This window comes from Vigna unguiculata, chromosome 1 (genome assembly GCF_037176805.1).
Source record: "Vigna unguiculata cultivar grain cowpea cultivar isolate G323 ecotype 2 chromosome 1, ASM3717680v1, whole genome shotgun sequence".
In the NCBI taxonomy this organism is placed as follows: domain Eukaryota; kingdom Viridiplantae; phylum Streptophyta; class Magnoliopsida; order Fabales; family Fabaceae; genus Vigna; species Vigna unguiculata.
The window spans coordinates 49064177-49089202 of record NC_140792.1 but is presented as its reverse complement, the minus strand read 5'-3'; the positions used below and the strand labels follow the sequence as shown (position 1 = coordinate 49089202).

The window sequence follows — 25026 nt, the reverse complement described above, 5'->3', positions numbered from 1 at the left end:
ACAATTTCTATTACTGATACTAATTATTTAACAAACAGATCATTTGAAAAAGAAAAAAAAAACTACAATTTTCTTTTGTTTTTAAGTATAAAAATCTGGCAACAGATTTGGCCATTTTTTTGCTAACGGCTAAATTATTTGGTACTGTGCTGGTTCAGAAAAATAAAAAGCTGGATCCCAAAGTAAAGGCGATGAAAGTGAAGGAAGAAAAAGAAAAGAAATGAAATGAAAGTAGAGTAATAGAAGCGGTTGTAGTTTTTAAAAAGTAGAGTTAGATGCAGAGGATTGATTCTGGACTGTACTACCCTTCACTCAGTTTATAAAGAAGGAGATATTTTCATAGCCACCACTCTGATATTTCATCTTAAACCCTAGCCAGCCGCATTGCTCTTCCCTCTTCCATTCGGTATTTTTCTTCTTCATTCTTCGTCTATTTTAACCTTAAACCCTATTATTTTTATGCATTTATCCCCCTCACTTCTATGTTCTTTTCTCATTTCCCTAATTTTTGTTCATTCGTGTTGATCGTTTCCTTGGAGTTTTGGGTGGGTTCACGGGTTTTTCATTCGTTTTTCGGATTTCCCACTGCCGTTCAGGTGCCAGTATGCTTATTTGAATTTTAGGTTGATGCTTTTAGCAACTATCATGTTACTTGGTCACTGAGAAGAATAGATGCTCTGTCATCACTATGTTCTTTTTTTAAGGTTTCTGATTTCTTTGCGTTTGAGTTTTCTGCGTTTGGCATATGGAGATTATAATGCCTTAAACGAGACCACAAAAGTTGTGTTGGATTTTGAAAAGTGAGGTCTATATAACATTTTAGAGTTCTGTTAATCGGTTGTTGTGTTGTGATTACCATGATCATGTATTTTTATACTAGCGATCGTCACCTTACTGGTCTTATTTTTGGTTTCAGGAACTCAGGCAACAATCATAATGGCCTTCTGTAATAGGGTTGGAAATGTCTTGAGGCAGGGTGCTGCTGGCAGCACACAAGCACCTGTTGCATCCATGCTTAATTATATTCGCTGCATGTCTTCAAGCAAGCTTTTCATTGGAGGTATTGACATCTGTTGCAAAGATTGTGATGAATACAAACTACGTAGTTGATGCTAATTTTTGTATGTTTCTATTGGTTTGGTCTTTTGATAATTCAGGCCTTTCGTACGGAGTTGATGACCAGTCTCTTAGGGACGCATTTGCTAGTTTTGGAGACGTGGTTGAGGGTGAGTTCGGCTTCTTTCGTTGTTGTTATCTGGTGGTTCCATTTTAGTAACAGAGTCACCTGTTAGCGTGGGTTTACTATATGTTATCTAGTTTTAGTCGGTTTCATTATAACATGCATAGTTCTTAGTAGCAGCCGGTATAGCACAATGGTATGGATGAAGTCCTCTCCAATCTGTTATCCTGACTCCATTGTGGTCCAACTTCCACTAAGACGCCATATGGCAGAAGCAGAGTTTCGGCCTTTTGCCATTTTTTCTATCTTTTATTGACAATTGATGCACCATTAGATTTTTGGAGTATGTTGCAGAATGCCATATTGTGGTGACGGTTTTTAAGAGAAAATTTACTGGTTTACTGGTTTGGTTATTTGCGAAATTGGAATAAAACATTAGAAAAGTCGAGTTTGCCAGCACTGAAAAATGTGAGCCTGGTCCCTACTTTTGGTTCTGGCTTACTTACACTTGCTGGTCTGTTTCACAGCAAGGGTTATAACTGATAGAGACACTGGTAGATCGAGGGGATTTGGATTTGTCAACTTCTCCAGTGATGAGTCTGCAAGTTCGGCACTGTCTGCAATGGACGGGCAGGTAAGAATGCTTTTCTGTTTATATTTAACTTTGTTGTCATAGTCATTGCTAGTTGACTGACTTGCTATGGTGGTTCTTTAGGATCTAAATGGGCGAAGCATCAGGGTATCTTACGCAAATGATAAACCTTCTGGACCTCGATCTGGCGGCGGTGGTGGTTATGGCGGTGGTGGTTATGCTTCTCGTAACGGCGGTGGAGGTGGAGGTGGTTATGGTGGTGGCGGTGGCGGTGGCGGTTGGTGATCCAATTTTTTTTTTCTGGGGATCGTGCTTAGTTTTGAGATTTAATGTTTATGCCAAGAACTTCGATTTAGCTAGTATAATCAGTGGAATGCCGTGTTTTCTTCGGTAACATTTCTTATTAGTTTCGTTATTCTAACTACCTTTATGTGATGTCTGTTTCGATCAATCAAGGGGTTGGATTTCTCATTAGTTTTCAATTATGGGTTGATTTATTTGGGCCTTAAAAATCACCGAGCCCACTCAAGGGCATTAAAATCTTCAGGATCGTTACTGTCCAAACACTATCATTATTATTTGTGTGGCGAACATGGATGTATCAATAGATGTTTTTCTTTTCTTAATCACTGTTCATATAATAAAATGGTGTTCTTGTAAGTTAATAGAACAGAATTATTATTTTAACTAGTGGAAATATAATGGATGTGTTCTTGTGCATTTTGAGAATTTGGTGTACATGGGATTAACATTAGACTCTTGGTAAGGTAGTATCTACTGCTAAAAACCTAAATGACATGGAGTGAGTGGTTATTTTGTATAATATGAAATAAAATTGGAAGTATGAGTATTGTAGATTTGATTGGTTGTGGAAGGATAATGGTAATACTTATAATATTAATAAGGATAGAACGACGAAAACAAGTATGTGAAATAGGGATATTTTCAACATAAATTTATTTATATGTATGTATGTATGGCATGTTTTACTTGTATAACTGAGTTTATCAATTTTATGTTGGGGATGGATACTGGAATATGAGGAAATAGAAGTAGAGAGAATAGGTATGCTTTGAATAATATTAAAATTTTAGTTTTTATCTGTGAACACTGAAACGCAAATAATAGTATATTAGCAAACATTTTCTTATGATTTTACTATGATGTTTTGTGACATGGTGACTTAGTTTTCTACGTTTTGAAGACAAATGCCCATTAATTACCAAAGTTTATTGAAGAAATTATTTTTCCAACTCTAATTGATTTATTAACACCCATTCTTACCAAAGCTTATTGAAGAAATAATTTCTTCAACCCTAATTGATTTATTAACACCCATTTTCCAAGAAAATGTTAATATAACTCCCTTGAACAAAAATTATTAGAAAATTCATTCAAAAAACTGAAAGTAATTTTTAATGAGTTTTTAGTTCACAATTTGTACGAAGTTGAACAAAGTTTCTACGAAGATCTTTTTAAATATGGTAATAAAATAATTTTCGTGGATGGAATGTCCGGTGAGTGTCGGTGACCCTAAGGTGGGGGGCATGTGCTTATGTCCCTATTGTTATTGTTGTGTTATGCGTTAACGAAAGATATGGATCACGTCAATTTTTTCACTGAAATAGCACTTGCACAACATTGATGGTGGAGTGTCTTTCTCCCTCTCAATTGAAAAATTTGTCCTCTTGTATCAACATCACATCACAACCATACAAACCCAACACTATTTTTTTTTTTCTCTGTTTGCTTAAACTCTGCAATTCAACACACACTCTTCATCCCTTCCCAGTGCACACAGCTTTTGTCTTAGGCTGTGTGACAGTAGCAAATGATTTCACAATACAGCATTTTTTTTAATTTATAATTTAAAAATAAGAAGGGAGTTGTTTTTGTAGTAACAGTTATTCTTTTAAATCTAATCAAAACCAAATTCGCGAGTTTTGTTTTATGCAGTGATTATATTCATAAAAAATATAATAGTGTACATATATCATGCATGCATTATGCAACCAAGTTCGGTATCTTAGCAAATTTTCAAACTTATATTTTATGAAGGTAAACTATTCCTGACTTTTCTGTTAATTGGTCCCCTTATACTTACACATTAAAATAACAGAAAGAGGAAACATTCCATTGACATTAACTGCATAGACGACCATTTCTCTGTCCCTCTACTTCTACCTTCTGGTAGGATCCATGCCACCCTTTTCCTTTTAATTTCAGAATTAAATAAAAATAACAAAATCATGTTTTTCCCTTCAATAAAATCAATTTTAACTATCACCATGGTGGATCATGAGAAATCCTTAATCCCAAATTTTGATACAGATTTATTTTAATGATGTACCAGGCATGGACTGTCGGTGTACAAATTTCACACTTTAAACAAATAAAAAACATTACTAGTTTAATGAGATTTTGAAGACTCCGGTGGTCAACTTTGTTAGATACAGTACCAAAGACACAATGTGTAATCCCTAACTCTTTTGATTTATTCGGAAAAAAAGTTCCAAGCTTTCTAAATGTATATCATATTATATTTAACTGAACACAATTTGAAGACATGGGTTGTTGTGAACTAGATCAGATCTAATACAAAGAGACACAAATTCTTGACTCCTTCATTGGTTGGACTATCTTTCTCGGTTGATCCTTCCCTAACTTGAAGCTCACCAACTCCACTTTAGCTGAATTATTAGGTATGTGATGTTCAATCTAACAATGGAAGAATGCAGGGATTAATCAGTTAAGTTAGCATTACAAGGGATGAAATGATGACACGTGAGAAATGAGTTGGCAATGGCAGTAACAGAGGAAGAATATTAAACCAGGTTGCAGTCTACGCGTATTGGCCTCGTCTACCATTCAAATTATCCCATTTCCACCCAAAAATCTTTTCTTTTTCCATTTGGTCAAACATTGCATACATATCATTGTTCCATTTCTCAAGAGGCAATCGCCGTGTGAAGTGAATGCATACACCATCCAATTTACAGCTCTACAAGACAAGAAGCTTGTGACACACTCACACACACACACAAGTTTTTAGTGTGCTGCAACTAGCTAATGAAGGAAATTTCTACATGTGAATTGTTCACTTTTGGGTTTTTTAGGTTTAGGGTTAAAGCTACACCAACTTCACTCTCATAAGCCCTAAACAGTTTACTATAATAGCATTAATGTAGATGAAAATAATGAGTAGTAGTAAATAAGTAGCAAACATAGAATTAAAGGGCAGAGGGAATCGTAATTATTTAATTGGATTCTCAAAATCTTGACTTAGTGGCCAACGACGACCAAAAGGCCTTCAGAGCTTGCAATAATTATGCTTTTTTTTGAAGCCGCAAGTCTTTAACTTGTAACACAACTAAACGCGTTCTCTTATGAAAGTTGCACCTAAATTACGGTATTTGTTCATAAACAGTAAATTCCAAAATTGTATTCGTATTGTCATGGAGAAATAAAGAAAGAAGTGAAATGTCCATGGTGCCCACAATGCCTCTTTGGATTGGGACCTGGGAATAAAGAACTTTAAAACTTTACAACTTGAGAATGACAATGGTACTTATATTAAGAAATGTTGTTGTTTTTTACGAAATACTTGGTTATAACCAGAAACAAACTACAATAATGTGACACAGTCACAGTTACTTCTTAACTAAAATTTAAATCAGAAGAAGAGATGTTTAACTACTTGGACAAGGAAGCATGTTAGTGTTGAATTTGAATAAGATGTATGCAGAAAGAAGAAAAAGCAGTTGAATAAAAAGAAAAGAAGAAAGAGGTAATTGAATGAAAGGTGTGAAATGAAAATATATTGATAAAGAAGGGGAGAGATCTGCAACCTTTGTGGCAGAGCCCACCAGCCATTATTACAAGCCTGATTCTCTTTGGTTTAGGTTTGGATACAGATCTACACAATACATACATACAGTGAGACACTTGCTATTGTGTTCCTTTCCTTCACATTTATGTCCTTCATCTATACCATCAGATATTTATATATGTATAGTTGCCACACCAACATTTGGGTCCACGGAAAATAATTAACAAAAAAGAATGACAGCAATAATTAAGGAAGATGAAGATGAAGATGAAGATGGAGATGATGATGATGACGTGGCGAAGGCATCAGTTGTCAAGACGAGATTCCCTTTTGGGCCTGAGTTGGGGTCCGTAATAACCGACGTACCATTTCACGAACTTGCGGAGGCCGGTGGGGAGGTCGGTGGTGGGTTTGTAAGAGAAATCGCGGAAGGCCAGGCTCACATTGGCGTGTGTGTAGGGGACGTCGCCGTTCGAGGGCATCTTGATCACGTGCTTTTTCGCTTTCGTGTTCAGCAACCCTTCCAGAATGGAGACCAGGTTCCCCACCGGGACCGGTGAGGTGTTGCCCAGATTGTAAATCCTCAACTGGGCCGGCCCACGTTTCTTCCCACCGCTCCCGGTGCTCTTCTCGGCGGTGTCCAGAGCCCCCAGGCACCCCTTCACGATGTCGTCGATGTAGGTGAAGTCACGCGCCACCTGCTTCCCGTCCTGGGTCTCGTACACGTCGATGGTCTTCCCCTGGAGGATGTCTTTGGTGAAGAAAAAGTAGGCCATGTCGGGTCTCCCCCAGGGGCCGTACACCGTGAAGAAGCGGAGGCCGGTGAGGGAGAGGCCGTAAATGTGGTTGTAGGTGTGGGCGATTTCCTCCCCGGCTTTCTTGGTGGCGGCGTAGAGGCTGGCGGGTTGGTCGGTCCGGTGGAGCTCCGAGAAGGGATTCTGGGTGTTGAGGCCGTAGACGGAGCTGGAGGAAGCCCAGACGATGGAGGGTTGGGGGTTGGCGGATTTGGCAACTTCGAGAAGGTTGACGAAGCCTGCAATGTTGGCGGTGATGTAGGACTGGGGGTTCTGCATGGCGTAGCGGACGCCGGCCTGGGCGGCGAGGTGGAGGACGTGGGTGAAGGCGACGACGTCGAAGAGCTTCCGGAGCAAGGGCGTGTCGTTGAGGTCCCCTTCCACGATGAACACCTGGTGCTTGGCCAGCATTGCTTGGCGGGCGCGCTTCAGCGAGGGGTCGTAGTAGGAGTTGAAGTTGTCCAGACCCAGCACCCCGTCCCCCCGTCTTTTGAGGGCGAGGGAGCAGTGGCTGCCGACGAAGCCCGCAGCCCCGGTGACGAGGACGGTGAGGCCGTTGGGGCGGCGCGGGGTGGAGGAGTGGCGCACCTGCTTCTCCCAGGCGCCGAATGCGGAGGAGAGGAAGTGGGAGTGGGCGTGGAGATGGCGGTGGGTGGTGTCGGCGAGGGGGGGGTAGTTGAAGGTGAAGAGGAATACGAGGATCAGGGCGACGAGAAGGGTGGCGCGGAAGAGGAGCTTGGAAGAGGCGTTTAGCAGCTTGGTGCTGTTCACTCTCCTTATGTAGCTGTTGTATCTCTCCAGCTTTATGCTCTTGCTGGTGTCCGGCGGAGAAACCATTCGATCCATTGATAAGATAAGAGAGAAAGAAAGAGGTAACTCCGAATGCTGCTTATGTGTTTGTGTTTGTGTCTGACTGAGAGCTGATGCGAGGTGAGCCCTGAAGCTTCAAGGTAACGAAAAAGGGTTGATATAAAGGATCCGAGAGAGAGAGAGAGAGAAAAAAATACAGGTTGGTGTTGGTTGGATAGCACCACTTCCTTTCTTCTTACTTACTATCACACACACATAGTCTCTTGAAAACTATTCTATTCTCCTACGTAGCCCTCTTCACATTTGTCAGTGATGGATGAGCAAATACCCCCCACCATGTGCTCTCCACGTGCTAACATGTCAACTCTTCTTCTCCTCTTTTTTCACCAATCCATAGAGGTTAGGCCATTTACCATGCTCATTTTAAATCTTATCATCTTCTAAACACCCATTTCTCTTCTTTAACACCACACTCTCTCAACATTATTGAGCCCACATTAATTAGGCACCGACACTGTTAGACCACTACCGCTTTCGTATTCATATTTATTTGTCCTTATACACTTACTATTTAATACTCTATTAATGAAAACTCACTCATTTAACCCTTTTCTTAGTTTCAGACATGGCGTTAAATGGTGTAATTAAAGAAAAAGTTGACGATAATAAATTTCTCCCTTAATCTGACTCGGAATTTGATGTAAATTAAGGAAGAGAAGGGCCTTGGTCGGCTGTGTAAGTAAAAAATATTGGGTTCTTCGATTCTTCCATCCATTAGGCGCAAAAGGATTCTGATTCCATGCACCAGGACCATGTCTAATTAATTGCCTATGGAGCACCACTTGCATTAAACAAACATGTTTTTTTGCTGTTAAAACTATTTTTTCATTCATTTTTGTACTGCCTTTCACATTTAATACCAACAACACTCTTTCTTCTTCCTCTGTAATTTGCAACACTTTTTTTCTGCTTTTTCAAGTTTACCCACAATCAAATAATTATGTCAGAAAAAAAGTTCAGCGATAATAATTGGTACAGAGCAACCGAGGTATTTCATAAACCGGTTCTAGTAGCTTTTCTGGTGGGCCCCAGTGTGTTTAATACACATGGAATCCCATGAACAAGACTAATAAACAAAGGGAACAGTTATAAATCTAATTTGTTAAAAAAGATTATTTTGAACTAGAGATGTGATAATTCATAGCTGCTGGACAAATTACGTGGTTTTGACACATGACAACTACCTCCGGCCCAACGTTTAGTTTGACAGATTGGACTTGAAATGTGTGTGCATCGTGTGTTTTCTTACTCTTGTCATTGTTAACTTAAGCCTCCATCCAAGTGTTTGATGAAGACGATTATTTTTTGTGTTGGTGTAACCTCCTATTTACTTTAACATTCTCCATACAATATCTTAATTGCACCAATTCAAATTTTATGATTTTATATAATATTTTTTCTTTAAATTCCATGTATAATCCTGACATTATCAAGAAACAAAGCCATTTTGACTTTAGATAGCTATTAATATTGACTGAGAAAGTCCACTTTATTTTTGTTATTATGTTACCTAACTTTTTATCGAAATAAGTTTTAACTAAAATAAACTCTTGTAACTTGGGTTTTCTATCCGTGTCACTTGCATGGATTACTTTTACTTCATCTCTTCAAGCAAATCTAATTAAATGTAATTTTATTTTATTATTAATTATATATAAGATTAACTATAAAAGAACAATGAAGAAAACTCGAACTTTCTATCTTACAATTTTAAAATTCTAAGTTAGAGATTTCATTAGAAAAATAATTAACCATGAAGCATGATATATTTAACACTAAAAAAGGTGTAAGATAACATTACAAAATTAAACAACATTATAATTTCAAGGATATATACTGTTTAATTATTTTTTTAAACTTACGTTTTGTCAATTGAATTTTGATATAGCCCCATAAACACAACTTTGACATGGTGAAAGAAACATATCAGATCAGATTGAGAAGACAGAATAAATACGTAACCGAACATACTTTAAATAAGTAGTCAGAAAATTTGAAAGTGTTCATTTAAGGATTATTTTAACCTTTTTTTACGACACACACAGGTGTTTGTTAATGAATAGAATACGAAAACAGCTTATTTATTGTATAGAAAGATCGTAAAACAAAATCATAGCTAGAATATGGCATGCGATAAAATCATTAACCCTTATGATAATTACACTGAAAATACTTGCTTGATAAGATGTTTGGGTTGGGACATGGTTTATGTTTTTGTGTTTGGCCAATATTGTGAATATTTCTCTCTCAAATTTGTATCATAGTAATAATTATGGAGGCAACTTTTTTCAGATCCCAACAAACTCCACGAGAAAGATCGAACAATTTTGTCAATTATTGAGCAAGAAGTAAAGGAATTTATTGTACTTATAAAATTTAAAGGAAAAATGTATACTTAGTACTCTACACTTGTTTTGAGGGAGAAAAAAATACAGCATAGATATGGAGAAAGTCAAAAATACAAATATGAAAACGTTATGAAAAAAGCAAGCAGCACAAAATTTGGAAGTACACGTATTATGCATGAATGACGGTGGAGTGAGTCATTCTCCAAGAAACCCAATCTTAGAATATGTACGACAAAACTATAATACCCTAATCTAACTGTGAATTCAATGCTGTTAACATTATTCAAATTTATAAAAAAATTGTAACATTTTCTTCGTATTCACAAAAAATCAGGTTTCATGTCTTGTTAAAAAAAAAAATGAAATGTGTTAGGAGATGAAGTGGTTAACGCGGAAAGTAGAAGAAGATGATGAAAGAGTGTGGGGTCTTAATTTGATGGACCCAACACAGCAGAAAGAAAGGAAAGGAAATGCAGAAGAAGGTTCCTAAGTCATAAAATGGAGCATTTCTCTTCTTTATTCTTTGACACCTATATCTATATATTCTCCCTGTCACATGCCAATACCAATACTTATGTACGTATTAATTGCGTACCTCTTCCAAAAACATCATAACACTTCATTTACCGACACACATCTTCATTTAAAAAAAAAAAAACATTACACTGTTTCATTGTTTAACTTAGAGGAAAAAAGAGGTTTATGTTACGTGATTACTTACTTATTGTTAGATTTAGTTACAACAATGGCACATGAGATTTGTTCAAACAAAATGTAAACAAAACAAGTAGAAAGTAAGGCTTAAAACTATATCTCACTAAAAAATATATGGTAGAATAATAGAGAAAATAATAGTTACCCACAAAACACGCAACCAGAGATAAAGGTCATGGGATATGCTAAAAAATTTAAAGATAAGGACTTCTTTTACGTTTGAAATGATACAACTTTTTTTAAAGATCAGAAAATGTAAATATTTTATAGTTAAATGAGGAGTGCAACTTTATATGAAGTCACAAAAACTAGTTTTATGTAAAACTTGAATCATCTTTCACCAGCAATGCAATGCAACATGCAACAGAACACGGGAGAAAAAAGAACAGGTTTATCAGTTGAATTGAACGGCACGACCATTAGTAAATTAATTGATGAGTGTAAAATGGATCTTGTGTTGCTGATGATTGTTTTTATACATCAAAACGGCATCAGCAACGATGAATGAATGCGCTGTCGTTTTGTGTGTTTGTTAATTATACTTCACTCATCAATCACACCATATCTTTCCACTGTCGGCAGCTCACCCTCAACCTCAACCTTTTTTATCAATCAGACCTTTATTTATTATAATATTCAAATTCTGCCTATGTAATCTAATTAATCTCTTTCACCACATACTTTTTCTTAATTATTTATTCACAAAAACGTCACGCTCAATACCATTTTGCCATTAGTTTATGAAAGAAAAAAATGAAATAAAATTTCTCCTTCTGCCAAACACATCCTTGATTATTGTTATAATTATTAAAGGCCCCTGGTAATCTGAAAGCGAGGGCACGTGTTATAGAAAAGAAGGGAGGTGCTGAATGGAATGCATGAGGTTCACATTGAGTCACCAATGGGGACACTTGGGTTGGGGCCATGCCATCACCTTCAAAGTTAGTTAACACTTTATCAAGGATAAACCTTTCTTAGCTTCTGTTAAATGCGAAACATTTTATCAATATTCAACATTTTATCGTGCAATTAACTGCTTATAGTAATTCAAACTGTTTGTAGCAAAAAAAATACAAATACTCTTTGTAATTAGACATGTAATGATATTAATTTAAGAAAATTGGATTCGAAACATACCTGTTTCGATAAAAGTTTTCGAGTCAAAGATGGAAAGAAAGATCCATCACACCTTTCACAGATATTTTATAATCTTTAAAACCTTCATAGCGTCACCATCGAACTTTGTATTAATACTTACAATAATTGATTAGTTAACGTACACAAAACAAAAAACATGAACAAAAATCCAGCTTAACAGAAATAGCGACCTTCAGAACTGAGGGATCTTCAAGCAAAAGCTCTAAATTTCGAGGGATTCCAGAACGAATTAGATAAAGAACATGACAATGACTATTGTCACCACATAACTGCATCACTGCTACCTTTCCGGGTGGAACACCTATGAAAGTTTTATACGATAATATGAGTCAGTAATTTAAGTTGTTCAAAATTTTCTTAGAAATTCCTCTCTATCAGTAGATGAACAAATCATTTGGAGAAAAGCTAATCAATAAACTATGAGGAGTAAGGAACCAAACAATCATTTGAACAAAGTCATCATCTTCTGATCAAAACATAAAAAAAAAAAACAAAACAAAACTAAGTCAATATAAGTCTTCAATCTAATTATTTGTATTTTCTAGTAATATTTTATTCTGGTAGTGAATGTTTAGTTATAGGATAGACTGGTCTTTTGAGTTTAAAAAGTAGAATAATATCATATGTGAGTTTGTATCATAAGTTTAAGAAGTATTGACACACCTCAAGAACTTCCATTTTACTCATTACAAAAACCAGTTTTATTTTGAAGTTTTTTTCTGGTCATGTTTGGCCCATTTTTTTAACTTTTTAAATCAAAACCTTATTCAATAAAATTAGTTCTTCTAGTTTTAATCATTGCTTCCTTCATCCGCACCAAATTACTGCCTACACCCCCATAATGACAGAAAAAAGACTCAAATTTCATTATCATTGCTGTTGTAGATTGTAGAGGAAGAAAAAATAAATTCGCTTAAAAAAGTTCTTTCCCAAAATCATGTTATATGTTTCGAAAAGCTCTTTCTGAAACACTATTCTGGAAAACCCAGTTCTGAAATACATTATATACATTTCAATTTGACAAACAGCCAAGATGGATTAAAAACTCCAATCCAGCCAACATTTGGTAGCTTAAGCCCCTTTGACATCCTTAATAAACACCACATTTCTACACAGCTGACATACCCTGCATCTTTTCTTTTCTTTTCTCATCATATCCTGTCTATTTTTTATTTTAACTGCTAAAGGGTACACCTTCCAATGGCTATCCGAGAAGGAAAATAAAATATTGCAATACAACAAATATTTCGTGCAGATAAGTAATTATCACTTGTTAGTTAATATTTAATATAAGCTAAATTTAATACACACAACGAAGATGTAGTCAGTCCTGCAGTAGACCATCATCCAGTGTTAACAATATCGGATAACAGGAAATAACAGCCAGTGCTATCAATTATTAGAATCTTGAGTTGATTCTAAAATCTTTTGAATGCCATCGGCCACTTATCAGTAGATATAGTCTATATAGCTAAAATCTATTTCTGCCACGGCGGCGCCACCATGGCCGAAATTTAGTAACACAACCATCAACTTTGCGACTTTTGTCCGTGACTTGGGCGTCCGGCAGATCTTTAATTGCCTGCAAAAGAATAAACCAATTCCTAAAATCAAGTATCAATAAAATGGAAGATAAGACAAAGAACGTTAATAATTTGAATTTCAAATCAAAATAAGGCTAACAATTAGCTATTGGGGGTGGTATTTACTATTTAGTTCAATATGAAAAGAAATTAAGAGGTAAAATAAGTTAAACTTTAAATCAAATTATTCCCGTTAATATATTCTATGCTTTTAAAAAACAGAGGTATATAAGTTGATTTCATATTACGAGAGAAATTTAACTTGTTTTACTTTTTTCTCAAATAAGAAATTCTGTAAAAGTTTATTCAAGAATAGCATGTACCTGATAAAGATACCAAGAAGCAAAAGCATCGGTTGCAGCGTACTCTAGTTGCTCCTTTGACAAAACAGGAGTCTCCCAATTTCCCAGTGTTATTTTCTTGGGCTTTTTCAGCTGTAAAAATAACAAGCTTCGTAAATATCCTACACAGATAGTTCTCTTCACCTTTTTATTTGGTAAGGCGGGTGAAACATCTCACTGACCCATTCACATCCCCTCTCCATGAACATAGAAGAAAAAATTTACAAAAAAAAAAAATGAAAAAGTAATTAAAAAGGGGTAATGATCGAGCCATCATAGAAAAATACAAACAATTTATCTCTATTTTTGTGAGTGTAGGAATACAATAAGCTAGTGACCACAAAATAAATAAGAAAAAAAACAGTTTATTATTTATGGCATTTACTTTGGTATTTTCTATTTTCGATATGTTCTCACACCAGTACAGCTAAATCCTATTAGGATGGAAAAACTGCATAGAGTGTAGTAACGCACGTGCTAAATTTTTTATTATTGTTTTCTTGAATGAAAGAAAAGATTTATTTTCTGTACTACTAGTTAGTGATTAAAACTGGCAAAAAAAATATAAATAACATTTTAATTTAAGACAATTGGATTCGAAGCATACCTGTTTCGATAAAAGTTTTTCGGTCAAAGATGAAAGACCCCAATTGCGATCACCACCAAGCTTCTGTTTGGCATGGAAAGAAAGATCTGTCACACCTTTGACAGATATTTTATAATCTCTAAAAACCTTCGTGGCATCACTATCAATCCCAACTCCAACCTTGCGCACACCAAACTTTGTATTAAAACTTACATAATTGATTAGTTGACGTAGACAAAAGAAAAAAAACAAGAAATCCAGTTTATAACAATGACATATCTGCAAGAGCTGTAAATTTGGAGGGATTCCAGAATGAATTAGATGTAGAACATGACAATGACTACTGTCAGTACATATCTGCATGACTGCTACCTTTGAGGGTGGATCGTCTATAAAAGTTTTACACAATAATGAGTAAGTAATTGAAGTTATGAGTTTTTTTTTTTCAAGAATTAATGTTTTATAGGAGAAAAAGAGAAGGCTCTTCTGCACAAGAGTAGGAAATTCTTATTTTTGAAGAAAAGCTAATCAATAAACTATGAGTAAGGAGCCAAACAATTAGCTGGAATTAAAAAAACTTTAATCTCCCAGATACCAAATCGTGTCTTTACCTTCATCCACATTACAATTTGCAATACAAGACAGTCATTCAAAGTTTTATAAATTTGAGCAAGGATCTGATTCTAGCCTGTAAACATTCTATTCTTCAAAATACAGATTAAAAAACCTAAACTGGTTGAAGAACAACCGGCTTAATTTATTGTATACAAAACCAGTAAAAACTCTTAATCTCAGATAAGAAAACAATCACCATATACTCACTTTCTCTTTCATCTCACTTTCATTACATTTTCTTCTTATCTGTTTCTTCTCCACCGCATTACTAGTTACACCTAACACTTCATTTCCTCGTCTTTTCTTCTTCTAGTGTCTTTTTCCTTTCCACTCCAATAGGTTTCAGAATGAGTGATTTATCATTACTCTTTCAAATGCATCTTAATAATATTACTTAATGCAACAATTGTAATAAGACTCAATACTAACAGGAAATCGCTATTGCCGTAATCAGCAGTTATTGAAAAACAGGAGAAGATGCTGAAACAACCTTTATGGAAGGAAGGTTTCCACTCAATGTCAAATCCAAATGGAAATTGCACAATCTCTCTATTTTTTTCGTCCAGGGCCTGTAAGAGTTCTGCTGCAGCTTTCTGTACAGAATCAAAAGTCCTGCTATACATAATTCGACCACTAAACTTAATTGCAGGTAATCTCATTCTTGAATAGCCTGCACAAAATATGAAAATAATAGAAAACTTAAGAGGCAATGCAAATACAAATTCATCTAAAAGACCGATTAATAGACTGTTTCCAAGAACCAAATGGAATTCTGATATGACTCCACTTTCTTCGAGGAAAGGGGAAACCCTCCACAACCACAATGGTCTCCAAAATATTCTTACTAATACAGCAAAACAAATAAATCTCAACAGAATAAAACAAATCCTAACAGAATCAATTCATTTTGTAATCCTAAAATTTCAGAGAAACCTGACGATTTCTAAAAGGATTTCTCTTCAACTTTGAATTGGCTTTTTCAATTGTCACCTCCACTTCACTTGGGCTGGGCTCTATTTCCTCATCTCCCAATTATGCCCATAACATCTTCCTCCGTGAAAGGCTTAGAATCGCAGACGAATGAGGCAAGGCGCGTGAAACAACTCTCCTCCTCCTTCACGTTCTTCATCTCAAATCCCTTCCCCCTTCAGAGACATCAGAGAGTAGATGCGGTGAAAAGACGGAACTTTTATTTTTAATAACATAATAAAATATTATCTATAACACTATTCTGTATCAATTTATATTTCACTTTTAATTTTTAATACCTTCTAAATATAACAATTGGATCAAACATTTCAAAATATAATTTTAAAATTTTCTTATGGCTCAATTTTTATTTTCTAAAATATGAGACATGCAAGTATCGCGAAACCCAGTCCTTACAAGTTGTTTAATTACACTGTAAATAATTTTGACATTTATGTTACATTAAAGTAGTAAATTGAATATTTTTCTCGACTTTACTTATTAGAAAAATAATAATAATAATACTGATTAAAATAAATAATAGATAATTTTTATATTGTTAAAAATCGAGTACAAAAATCATAGATTTTGTATGCTATATTATTTTACTTTTTTTAAATATAATTTTAAAATAAAATTGGTTATTAGACTTTTTCTCATATATATTTTTTAAAATAATAATTTGTGTAAATCTATTTCTTAAAAAAGTAACATTATTGTAATTTTATAATTTTTTATTTTGTAGTAGAAGTATATAAATAACTTTGAATCGAAAAAAATAAATGTTATTGGGAGAATTGTTTTTGGATAAAGTGTGAACTACTACACACATGTTTAAGTCTATAGGGATTATTAGGATCCAATGTTAGTACATTATTAGCTTGAATGGACGACAAATTATGTAAACTAAATATAAGCGAGTCAAAAGTATAAATTGTTTGAGTTAAAGGCACGCATGACAATATTTTTATGGATAAAACATTTTTGTGTACAAAATAAAATAAAATTATATGCACTTTTTTTTTCAAAATACAATAACTCAGTTAAATTATTGACTTAGTTGAGCAAATGATATTTGAACCTCATGAATATCTATATTCATTTACTTAGTTGTATATATATATATATATATATATATATATATATATATATATATATATATATATATATATATATATATATATATTAATTATTGCATTTTAGCTTGAGTTTCTTGGCACAAATAGTTTAATCTTTTCAATTAACCATGCTTTATTTTATTCACCCTAAATAACGATTGTTTTTTCAATTTTTGTCATTATATTAGTAAGTATGTCTTTGGGATTAATGGGTTATTCAATTAATCATACTATATTTTAATGAGTATGTCTTCGTCACTAGTGGTGCTGTATAGGTACGTTTGAGAATGATTTTAGCCTTAATTTTTATATAAATGTAAATTAACATTAAAGTAATATAATTTATTTAAATTTTAGTATATTTTACATACTTAGTACTATAAAGTTTTTATACACCAATCTTAATATTCTTAAAATATTTGTTTAAGATTGGTCGCTACTATTCTTATTGAATTAATACATTAATGTCATTCTCTAGCTTCAATATAAATATTATATCATTTGTGGTTTAATAGTAGGAGTTGAAATTTGAACTTTTAATTACTGAAAAAAAAACGCCTTTGATTTAAGTTCAGGTTATCCCATAAAACATTACAAAAAAACTAAGCTTGTAAATTTGATTTAATGAAATGTCGTGAAAGATATGATGAGGCAATTGGGTTATGATGTTTTTGAAATGGGAAATAATTGAAAGTTGAAGATGAATAATATGTTTAGATGTTTTGACAAATATTTTAGCACATCATACCACAATATTATGATCGCATGTATACTTAAACATTTTTTCCAAAAGGAGTTCAGGGAATATCAAATTAGGTTTATGTGACATTCCCAAAAAACACTAATTTATTTATCTAGACAAGAAAAACTTTTATAATGTATCGTTATATCAATGTTTACGATTAAAAAAAAAAAAACATACTCGTATTCATCAATATGAATATTTGAAACAAAAACTCACATTTTATGTTTGTCTTTTAATTATATGTCTTTGTATTGATAATATATTTTTATTTTTAATATAATAAAATATGAATAATTTTCTTAGCCTTCTTATTTTAATTCAAATAAAAAGAAATGAAATACTTAGCTATTATGCTTATATGAAATTATTTTAATTACAATCATTAGTATTTATAGGTATTTACATTTAATTTCAATAAGTAAATTCAAATTTAATTATTTATACATATATTATAAAATTTAAATATATGTAAAACTTTTATCAAATTACCATGGTAGTAATTATTTTCTAACTAATGTTAATCACGATTTTCTTAGTTAATATATGTTAAGATTTTTTCTTGACCAATATTATAATTTTTGTTAAATATCAGTCGGAAACTTTTTGTCTAATGTCGAAAAAGTTATTTTTGACAAATGTGATTTTTTTTTATCGTTGTAGTTGATTTTCAGTTAAATTATGTCTTCGATTTATATTTTTATAGAAAAATATTAGTTTAATATGTTTTTTATTTGTCTTAATTTAGTTTTTATTTTGAAATTTTTGTCTAATACCATTACTACAGTATTAACATTAACAAATAAATAAGACTTTGATTGTATTGAAAATTTCAAAATAGAAATTAAGATAAATAAAATATTTTTTTTTTACTATAACAATTTCTTTTTATTAATTTATGTAGTAATTTTTATTTTTTCTAATATAAATAGAAAAATATTTCAGCTAATATGAAATAAATCAATTGATTTTAGCTTTAAACATCAATTGAAACAATCTCAATAAACACTAATCAATAAAATACGTTGTCAATGTTAATTAACAAAAATAATTTTAAAATTTTGAGAAAAAAATAAATCAATCGATATTAACTAACTTAAATGAAACTATTTACATAATTGATATATGAAGTCATAATTAAAATAATGTATTTAAATTAAAATTAAAATACTCCGTTGAACCTCTTTCTATATCAGAATTTAAATTTAATTTTTATATTTTTATTAATCTTAATTAAGTGCACATTTTTGTAAATTAGTAACTATTAAGTCTTTTTCGTTAGTATAAAACTAACACCGTTAAGTATACTTCGTGCCACCTCACATTTTTTGAATTTTTTAATTTTTTTTAAACCAAAACCTTATTCAATAAAATTAGTTCTTCTAGTTTTAATCATTGCTTCCTTCATCCGCACCAAATTACTCCCTACACCCCCATAATGAAAGAAAAAAGACTAAAATACCAGACTCAAATTTCATTATCATTGCTGTTGTAGATTGTAGAGGAAGAAAAGATAAACTCGCTTCAAAAAGTTCTTTCCCAAAATCATGTTATATGTTTCGAAAAGCTCTTTCTGAAACACTATTCCGGAAAACCCAGTTCTGAAATACATTATATGCATCTCAATTTGACGAACAGGCAAGATGGATTAAAAACTCCAATCCAGCCAACAACATTTGGTAGATTAAGCCCCTTTGACATCCCTAATAAACACCACATTTCTACACACGGCTCACATACCCTGCATCTTTTCTTTTCTTTTCTCATCATATCCTGTCTATTTTTTATCTTAACTGCTAAAGGGTAAACCTTCCAATGGGTGTCCGAGAAGGAAAATAAAATATTGCAATACAACAAATATTTCGTGCAGATAAATAATTACCACTTATTGGTTAATATTTAATATAAGCTAAATTTAATACACACAACGAAGATGTAGTCAGTCCTGCAGTAGACCAACATCAACTTCGCCACTTTTGTCCGTGACTTGGGCGTCCGGCAGATCTTTAATTGCCTACAAAAGAATAAACCAATTCTAAAATCAAGTATCAATAAAATGGAAGATAAGACTAAGAACGTTAATAGTTTGAATTTCAAATCAAAACAAGGCTAACAATTAGCTATTGGGGGTGGTATTTACTATTTAGTTCAATATGAAAAGAAATTAAGAGGTAAAATAAGTTAAACATTAAATCAAGTTATTCCCGTTAATATATTCCATGCTTTTAAAAAACAGAGGTATATAAGTTGATTTCATATTACGAGAGAAATTTAACTTGTTTTACTTTTTTCTCAAATAAGAAATTCTGTAAAAGTTTATTCCAGAATAGCATGTACCTGATAAAGATACCAAGAAGCAAAAGCATCGGTTGCAGCGTACTCTAGTTGCTCCTTTGACAAAACAGGAGTCTCCCAATTTCCCAGTCTTATTTTATTGGGCTTTTTCAGCTGTAAAAATAACAAGCTTCGTAAATATCCTACACAGATAGTTCTCTTCACCTTTTTATTTGGTAAGGCGGGTGAAACATCTCACTGACCCATTCACATCCCCCTCTCCATGAACATAGAAGAAAAAATTTACAAAAAAAAAATGAAAAAGTAATTAAAAAGGGGTAATGATCGAGCCATCATAGAAAAATACAAACAATTTATCTCTATTTTTGTGAGCGTAGGAATACAATAAACTAGTGACCACAAAATAAATAAGAAAAAAACAGTTTATTATTTATGGCATCCACTTTGGTATTTTCTATTTTGGATATGCTCTCACACCAGTACAGCTAAATCCTATTAGGATGGAAAAACTGCATAGAGTGTAGTAACACACGTGCTAAATTTTTTATTATTGTTTTCTTGAATGAAAGAAAAGATTTATTTTCTGTACTACTAGTTAGTGATTAAAACTTGCAAAAAAATATAAATAACATTTTAATTTAAGACAATTGGATTCGAAGCATACCTGTTTCGATAAAAGTTTTTCGGTCAAAGATGAAAGACCCCACTTGTGATCACCACCAAGCTTCTGATTGGCATGGAAAGAAAGATCCGTCACACCTTTGACAGATATTTTATAATCTCTAAAAACCTTCGTGGCATCACTATCAATCCCAACTCCAACCTTGCGCACACCAAACTTTGTATTAATACTTACATAATTGATTAGTTGACGTAGACAAAAGAAAAAAAACAAGAAATCCAGTTTAACAGAAATAGAAACCTTCAGAACTGTAGGATCTTCAAGCAAAAGCTGTAAATTTGGAGGGATTCCAGAATGAATTAGATGTAGAACATGACAATGACTACTGTCAGTACATATCTGCATGACTGCTACCTTTCCGGGTGGAACGCCTATAAAAGTTTTACACAATAGTGAGTAAGTAATTGAAGTTATGAGTTTTTGTTTTTTTTTCAAGAATTAATGTTTTATAGGAAAAAAAAAGAAAAAGGTTCTTCTGCACAAGAGTAGGAAATTCCTATTTTTGAAGAAAAGCTAATCAATAAACTATGAGTTAGGAGCCAAACAATTAGCTGGAATTAAAACTTTAATCTCCCAGATACCAAATCGTGTCTTTACCTTCATCCACATTACAATTTGCAATACAAGACAGTTATTCAAAGTTTTATAAATTTGAGCAAGGATCTGATTCTAGCCTGTAAACATTCTATTCTTCAAAATACAGATTAAAAAACCTAAACTGGTTGAAGAACAACCGGCTTAATTTATTGTATACAAAACCAGTAAAAACTCTTAATCTCAGATAAGAAAAACAATCACCATATACTCACTTTCTCTTTCATCCACTTTCATACATTTTCTTCTTATCTGTCTCTTCTCCACCGCATTACTAGTTACACCTAACACTTCATTTCCTCGTCTTTTCTTCTTCTAGTGTCTTTTTCCTTTCCACTCCAATCGGTTTCAGAATGAGTGATTATCATTACTCTTTCAAATGCATCTTAATAATATTGCTTAATGCAGCAATTGTAATAAGACTCAATACTACAAGGAAATCGCTATTGCCGTAATCAGCAGTTATTGAAAAACAGGAGAAGATGCTGAAACAACCTTTAGTGAAGGAAGGTTTCCACTCAATATCAAATCCAATTGCAAATTGCACAATCTCTCTATTTTTTACGTCCAGGGCTTGTAAGAGTTTTGCTACAGCTTTCTGTACAGAATCAAAAGTCCTGCTATACATAATTCGACCACTGAACTTAATTGCAGGTAATCTCATTCTTGAATAGCCTGCACATGATAAGAAAATAATAGAAAACTTAAGAGGAAATGCAAATACAAATTCATCTAAAAGACGGATTAATAGACTGTTTCCAATAACCAAATGGAATTCCTATCAAGCATTTCTATACAATTCAACATAACAGAATCATACATATTAAGCCCTCCTCGGACATGACTTAGAAGAACCAGAAGTCGAGAAAATAACTAGCTTGTAGAAGATACTTCAATTAACTTTGATTTTAAGAATTAGTGACTGAAATTGGATTGATTGAAGCGGTGTCATTTTGTGTATCACGGAAGAAGGTGGAAAATATGCGATGAAACAACAGGAGAAATATTTTCATGTGTTGTATGGCGTAATAAAAAAGCGAAATGAAGAATTAGTGTAAAGAACCTGGACGACGGGATAAAGAAGAAATATTTGGGTGTTGAAGAGCGATAAGCGATTCGGGCAAGCGACGGCGGCGAGGAGTGAGATCGTCGAACCGACGTTTGTTGTTAGGGTTGGAAAGAGAAGCTTCGATGCCTTCAAGCTCTTCCTCCGTGAAAGGTTCACAATCGCAGACGAATGAGGCAAGGCGCGTGAAACCACTCTCCTCCTCCTTCACGTTCTTCATCTCAAATCCCTTCCCGCTTCAGAGACATCAGAGAGTAGATGTGGTGAAAAGATGGAACTTTTATTTTTAATAACACAATAAAATATTATCTATAACACTATTCTGTATGAATTTATATTTCACTTTTAATTTTTAATACCTTTTAAATATAACAATTGGATCAAACATTTCAAAATATAATTTTAAAATTTTCTCATGGCTCAAATTATTTTATTTTTTTCTAAAATATGAGACATGCAAGTATCGCGAAACCCAGTCCTTACAAGTTGTTTAATTACACTGCAAATAATTTTGGCATTTATGTTACATTAAAGTAGTAAATTGAATATTTTTCTCGACTTTATTTATTATAAAAATAAGTTAGAAAAATAATAATAGTGATTAAAATAAATAATAGATAATTTGCATATTGTTCAAAAATCGACTACAAAAGTCATAGATTTTGAATGCTATATTAATTTACTTCTTTTAAATATATTTTTTTTTTAAAATTGGTTATTAGACCTTTTCTCATACATATTTTTTAAATTAATAATTTGTGTAAATCTATTTCTTAAAACAAGTAACATTTTTATATTTTTGTAAATTTTTAATTTTTAATTTTGTAATAGAAATATATTGAAAATATAAATAACTTAGAATCGAACTAAAATGAGAAAATAAATATTATTGAGAGAGTTATTTTTGGATAAAGTGTGAACTATTATACACGTGTTGTATTTGTTCAGTGGATTTTATTATGAATTTAAGTTCATTGAAGTTATGAAGATTCAATGTGAGTTAGTACTAGGGGTAGCAATGAAGGTCGGCCCTATCCGCACAAGGCCCACCCTGTCTTGCATATCACAGACGACCCACCTTTTTTAATTTTTTATTTTTTATTTTTTATTTTTATAATAAAACTTTCAATGTTTAAAAATTGAGAAACTTTACGAAGTTCACAAAATTAAGTAAAGACTTTGGAGAATTAGATGATAAATTGATAATTCAACATTTTCATCATATTCATATTATGACATACACAATGTATTCTTTAAATTTTAGCACATTAAAATTTACATAATACTTGTATTTTTCAATTATACAAGAATTTGAAACGTTAATGCAAAAGTTCATAATATAAGTAATTAATATACACAAGTGCAATTTTTTTTTTAAATTTTATGCGGGCTTGCGAACCAGGCCTGCGGGTTCACTATCCTGGGTCGCTTCGCATTTTTTCCGCGAGCTTGCGGGTTGACCTAACGAGACAGATCCTAATTGTCACCCTAGTTAATACATCATTAATTTGTATGAAAGATATATCATGTAAACTAAATATAAGCCACATAAAAGTATAAATTGTTTGTGTTGAAACACGCATAACAATATTGTTAGAGATAAAATATCATTAGTGTACAAAACAAAATAATATGCATTTTTCTTCCAAAATACAATAACTCAGTTAAATTATCAACTGAGTAAAGCAAATGATATTTAAATCTCATGAACATCTATATTTATTTACTTAGCTATAATATATATATATATATATATATATATATATATATATATATATATATATATATTATTGCATTCTAGCTTGAGTCTCTTGCCACAAATGGCTTAATCTTATCATTTAACTATACTTTATTTTATTCACCGTAAATAATGATTGTTTCTTCAATTTTTGTCATTATCTTAGTAAGTATGCCTCTGGGGTAAATGGCTCTTCAATTAATCATACTATATTTTTATTTTTTTTAATAAGTATGTCTTCGTCATTAGTGATGCACTATTGATACATTTGAGAATGATTTTAGTCTTATTTTTTATATAAATGTAAGTTAACATTAAAGTAATATAGTTTATTGAAATTTTAGTATATTTTACATACTTAGTACGGTAAAGTTTTTATACATCAATCTTAACATTCTTCAAATATTTTTTTAAGATTGGTCGCTACTATTCTTATTGAATTAATGGCTTAATGTCGTTCTCTAGCTTCAGTATAAATATTGTATCATTTGTGGTTCAATAGTAGGAGTTGAAATTTGAAATTTTAATTAATGAAATTACTATTTTTGTGAAAAAAAAAACGTGTTTGATTTAAGTGAGGTTAGCCCATAAAACATTACAAAAAAAAAAAAGCTTGTAAATTTGATTCAATAAAATGTCGTGAAAGATAAGATGAGGCAATTGGGTTATGATGTTTTTGAAATGGGAAATAATTAAAAGTTGAAATTGAATAATAGGTTTAGGTATTTTGACAAATATTTTAGCACATCATACCACAATATTATGATCGTATATATACTTAAACATTTTTTTCTTAAACGAGTTCAGAGAATATCAAATTAGATTTATTTGTCCTTCCCAAAAAAACACTAATTTATTTATATAGACAACAAAAATTTTGAGGGTTAAATATATCTTTTTCACCTTAACTTTAAGTGAATTTTATAATTAGTCAATTTCAAAATTTTGGACTAATTTAGTCATTTATCTTTCAAAATACATTAATTTATCAATTTTAATTAAATTTTGTTAAATTTATTTTACATTTCACGTTTCATAATAGTATTTGACTTAACATTAAAGCAAATATTTGTCAAACAGTATAAACAACTAAAATATAATATTGAAATGCGTACGAAACATCAAATAAACTTAACAATATTTGATTAAAATAATTAAATCTGCATATTTCAAAAGATAAATGACTAAATTGGTTCAAAATTCACTAAAAAT

The 25026-nt window shown here is 32.3% G+C and overlaps 4 protein-coding genes across 7 annotated transcripts; 1 reads left to right on the top strand and 3 right to left on the bottom strand.

Moving 5' to 3' along the window:
- The first annotated feature begins 210 nt into the window (after nucleotides 1-210).
- LOC114193897 (glycine-rich RNA-binding protein 4, mitochondrial-like) lies at nucleotides 211-2398 on the top strand. 2 transcript variants are annotated; one of them, XM_028083917.2, is made up of 5 exons: nucleotides 211-406; nucleotides 917-1060; nucleotides 1158-1226; nucleotides 1708-1814; nucleotides 1896-2398. In XM_028083917.2, exons 2-5 carry the CDS (start codon nucleotides 937-939, stop codon nucleotides 2055-2057), a joined length of 462 nt encoding a protein of 153 aa, XP_027939718.2. In that variant the 5' UTR covers nucleotides 211-406; nucleotides 917-936; the 3' UTR covers nucleotides 2058-2398. The 2 variants fall into 2 exon arrangements, with proteins under 2 accessions (XP_027939718.2, XP_027939795.2); XM_028083994.2 differs by lacking the exon at nucleotides 211-406 and adding an exon at nucleotides 427-596.
- Nucleotides 2399-5563: 3165 nt separating this feature from the next.
- Nucleotides 5564-7459, bottom strand: GAE6 (UDP-D-glucuronate 4-epimerase 6). The gene has a single exon (XM_028070732.2). The coding sequence runs from the start codon at nucleotides 7239-7241 to the stop codon at nucleotides 5907-5909; it is 1335 nt and encodes a 444-aa protein (XP_027926533.1). The 5' UTR covers nucleotides 7242-7459; the 3' UTR covers nucleotides 5564-5906.
- A 5271-nt stretch (nucleotides 7460-12730) lies between these two features.
- On the bottom strand, nucleotides 12731-15802 carry LOC114184520 (3'-5' exonuclease-like). Of its 3 annotated transcripts, none has more exons than XM_028071840.2 (5): nucleotides 15601-15802; nucleotides 15101-15280; nucleotides 14017-14384; nucleotides 13392-13502; nucleotides 12731-13067 (listed from the first exon to the last, which is right to left on the bottom strand). In XM_028071840.2, the coding sequence occupies exons 2-5, from the start codon at nucleotides 15267-15269 to the stop codon at nucleotides 12957-12959; spliced, it is 759 nt and encodes a 252-aa protein (XP_027927641.1). In that variant the 5' UTR covers nucleotides 15270-15280; nucleotides 15601-15802; the 3' UTR covers nucleotides 12731-12956. The 3 variants fall into 3 exon arrangements, with proteins under 3 accessions (XP_027927641.1, XP_027927632.1, XP_027927639.1); XM_028071831.2 differs by having other exon boundaries at nucleotides 15544-15801; XM_028071838.2 differs by having other exon boundaries at nucleotides 15549-15801.
- Nucleotides 15803-18971: 3169 nt separating this feature from the next.
- Nucleotides 18972-22361, bottom strand: LOC114184514 (3'-5' exonuclease-like). Its single transcript, XM_028071823.2, has 6 exons — nucleotides 22074-22361; nucleotides 21506-21685; nucleotides 20657-20787; nucleotides 20399-20557; nucleotides 19777-19887; nucleotides 18972-19453 (listed from the first exon to the last, which is right to left on the bottom strand). The coding sequence occupies exons 1-6, from the start codon at nucleotides 22294-22296 to the stop codon at nucleotides 19379-19381; spliced, it is 879 nt and encodes a 292-aa protein (XP_027927624.1). The 5' UTR covers nucleotides 22297-22361; the 3' UTR covers nucleotides 18972-19378.
- Nucleotides 22362-25026: the final 2665 nt, after the last annotated feature.

What these genes read in the sequence shown, in the direction of transcription:
- LOC114193897 (XM_028083917.2), top strand. Translation starts at nt 937, where the DNA reads ATGGCCTTCTGTAATAGGGTTGGAAATGTCTTGAGGCAGGGTGCTGCT. An exon ending in AAGCAAGCTTTTCATTGGAG is followed by an intron (nt 1,061 to 1,157) that starts GTATTGACATCT and finishes TTGATAATTCAG; the next exon opens with GCCTTTCGTACGGAGTTGAT. An exon ending in TGTCTGCAATGGACGGGCAG is followed by an intron (nt 1,815 to 1,895) that starts GTAAGAATGCTT and finishes GTGGTTCTTTAG; the next exon opens with GATCTAAATGGGCGAAGCAT.
- GAE6 (XM_028070732.2), bottom strand. Translation starts at nt 7,241, where the DNA reads ATGGATCGAATGGTTTCTCCGCCGGACACCAGCAAGAGCATAAAGCTG.
- LOC114184520 (XM_028071840.2), bottom strand. Translation starts at nt 15,269, where the DNA reads ATGAGATTACCTGCAATTAAGTTTAGTGGTCGAATTATGTATAGCAGG. An exon ending in GAAACCTTCCTTCCATAAAG is followed by an intron (nt 14,385 to 15,100) that starts GTTGTTTCAGCA and finishes AAACTTTTATAG; the next exon opens with ACGATCCACCCTCAAAGGTA. An exon ending in AAAAACTTTTATCGAAACAG is followed by an intron (nt 13,503 to 14,016) that starts GTATGCTTCGAA and finishes TTATTTTTACAG; the next exon opens with CTGAAAAAGCCCAAGAAAAT.
- LOC114184514 (XM_028071823.2), bottom strand. Translation starts at nt 22,296, where the DNA reads ATGAAGAACGTGAAGGAGGAGGAGAGTGGTTTCACGCGCCTTGCCTCA. An exon ending in GAAACCTTCCTTCACTAAAG is followed by an intron (nt 20,788 to 21,505) that starts GTTGTTTCAGCA and finishes AAACTTTTATAG; the next exon opens with GCGTTCCACCCGGAAAGGTA. An exon ending in CTTCTTGGTATCTTTATCAG is followed by an intron (nt 19,454 to 19,776) that starts GTACATGCTATT and finishes ATTCTTTTGTAG; the next exon opens with GCAATTAAAGATCTGCCGGA.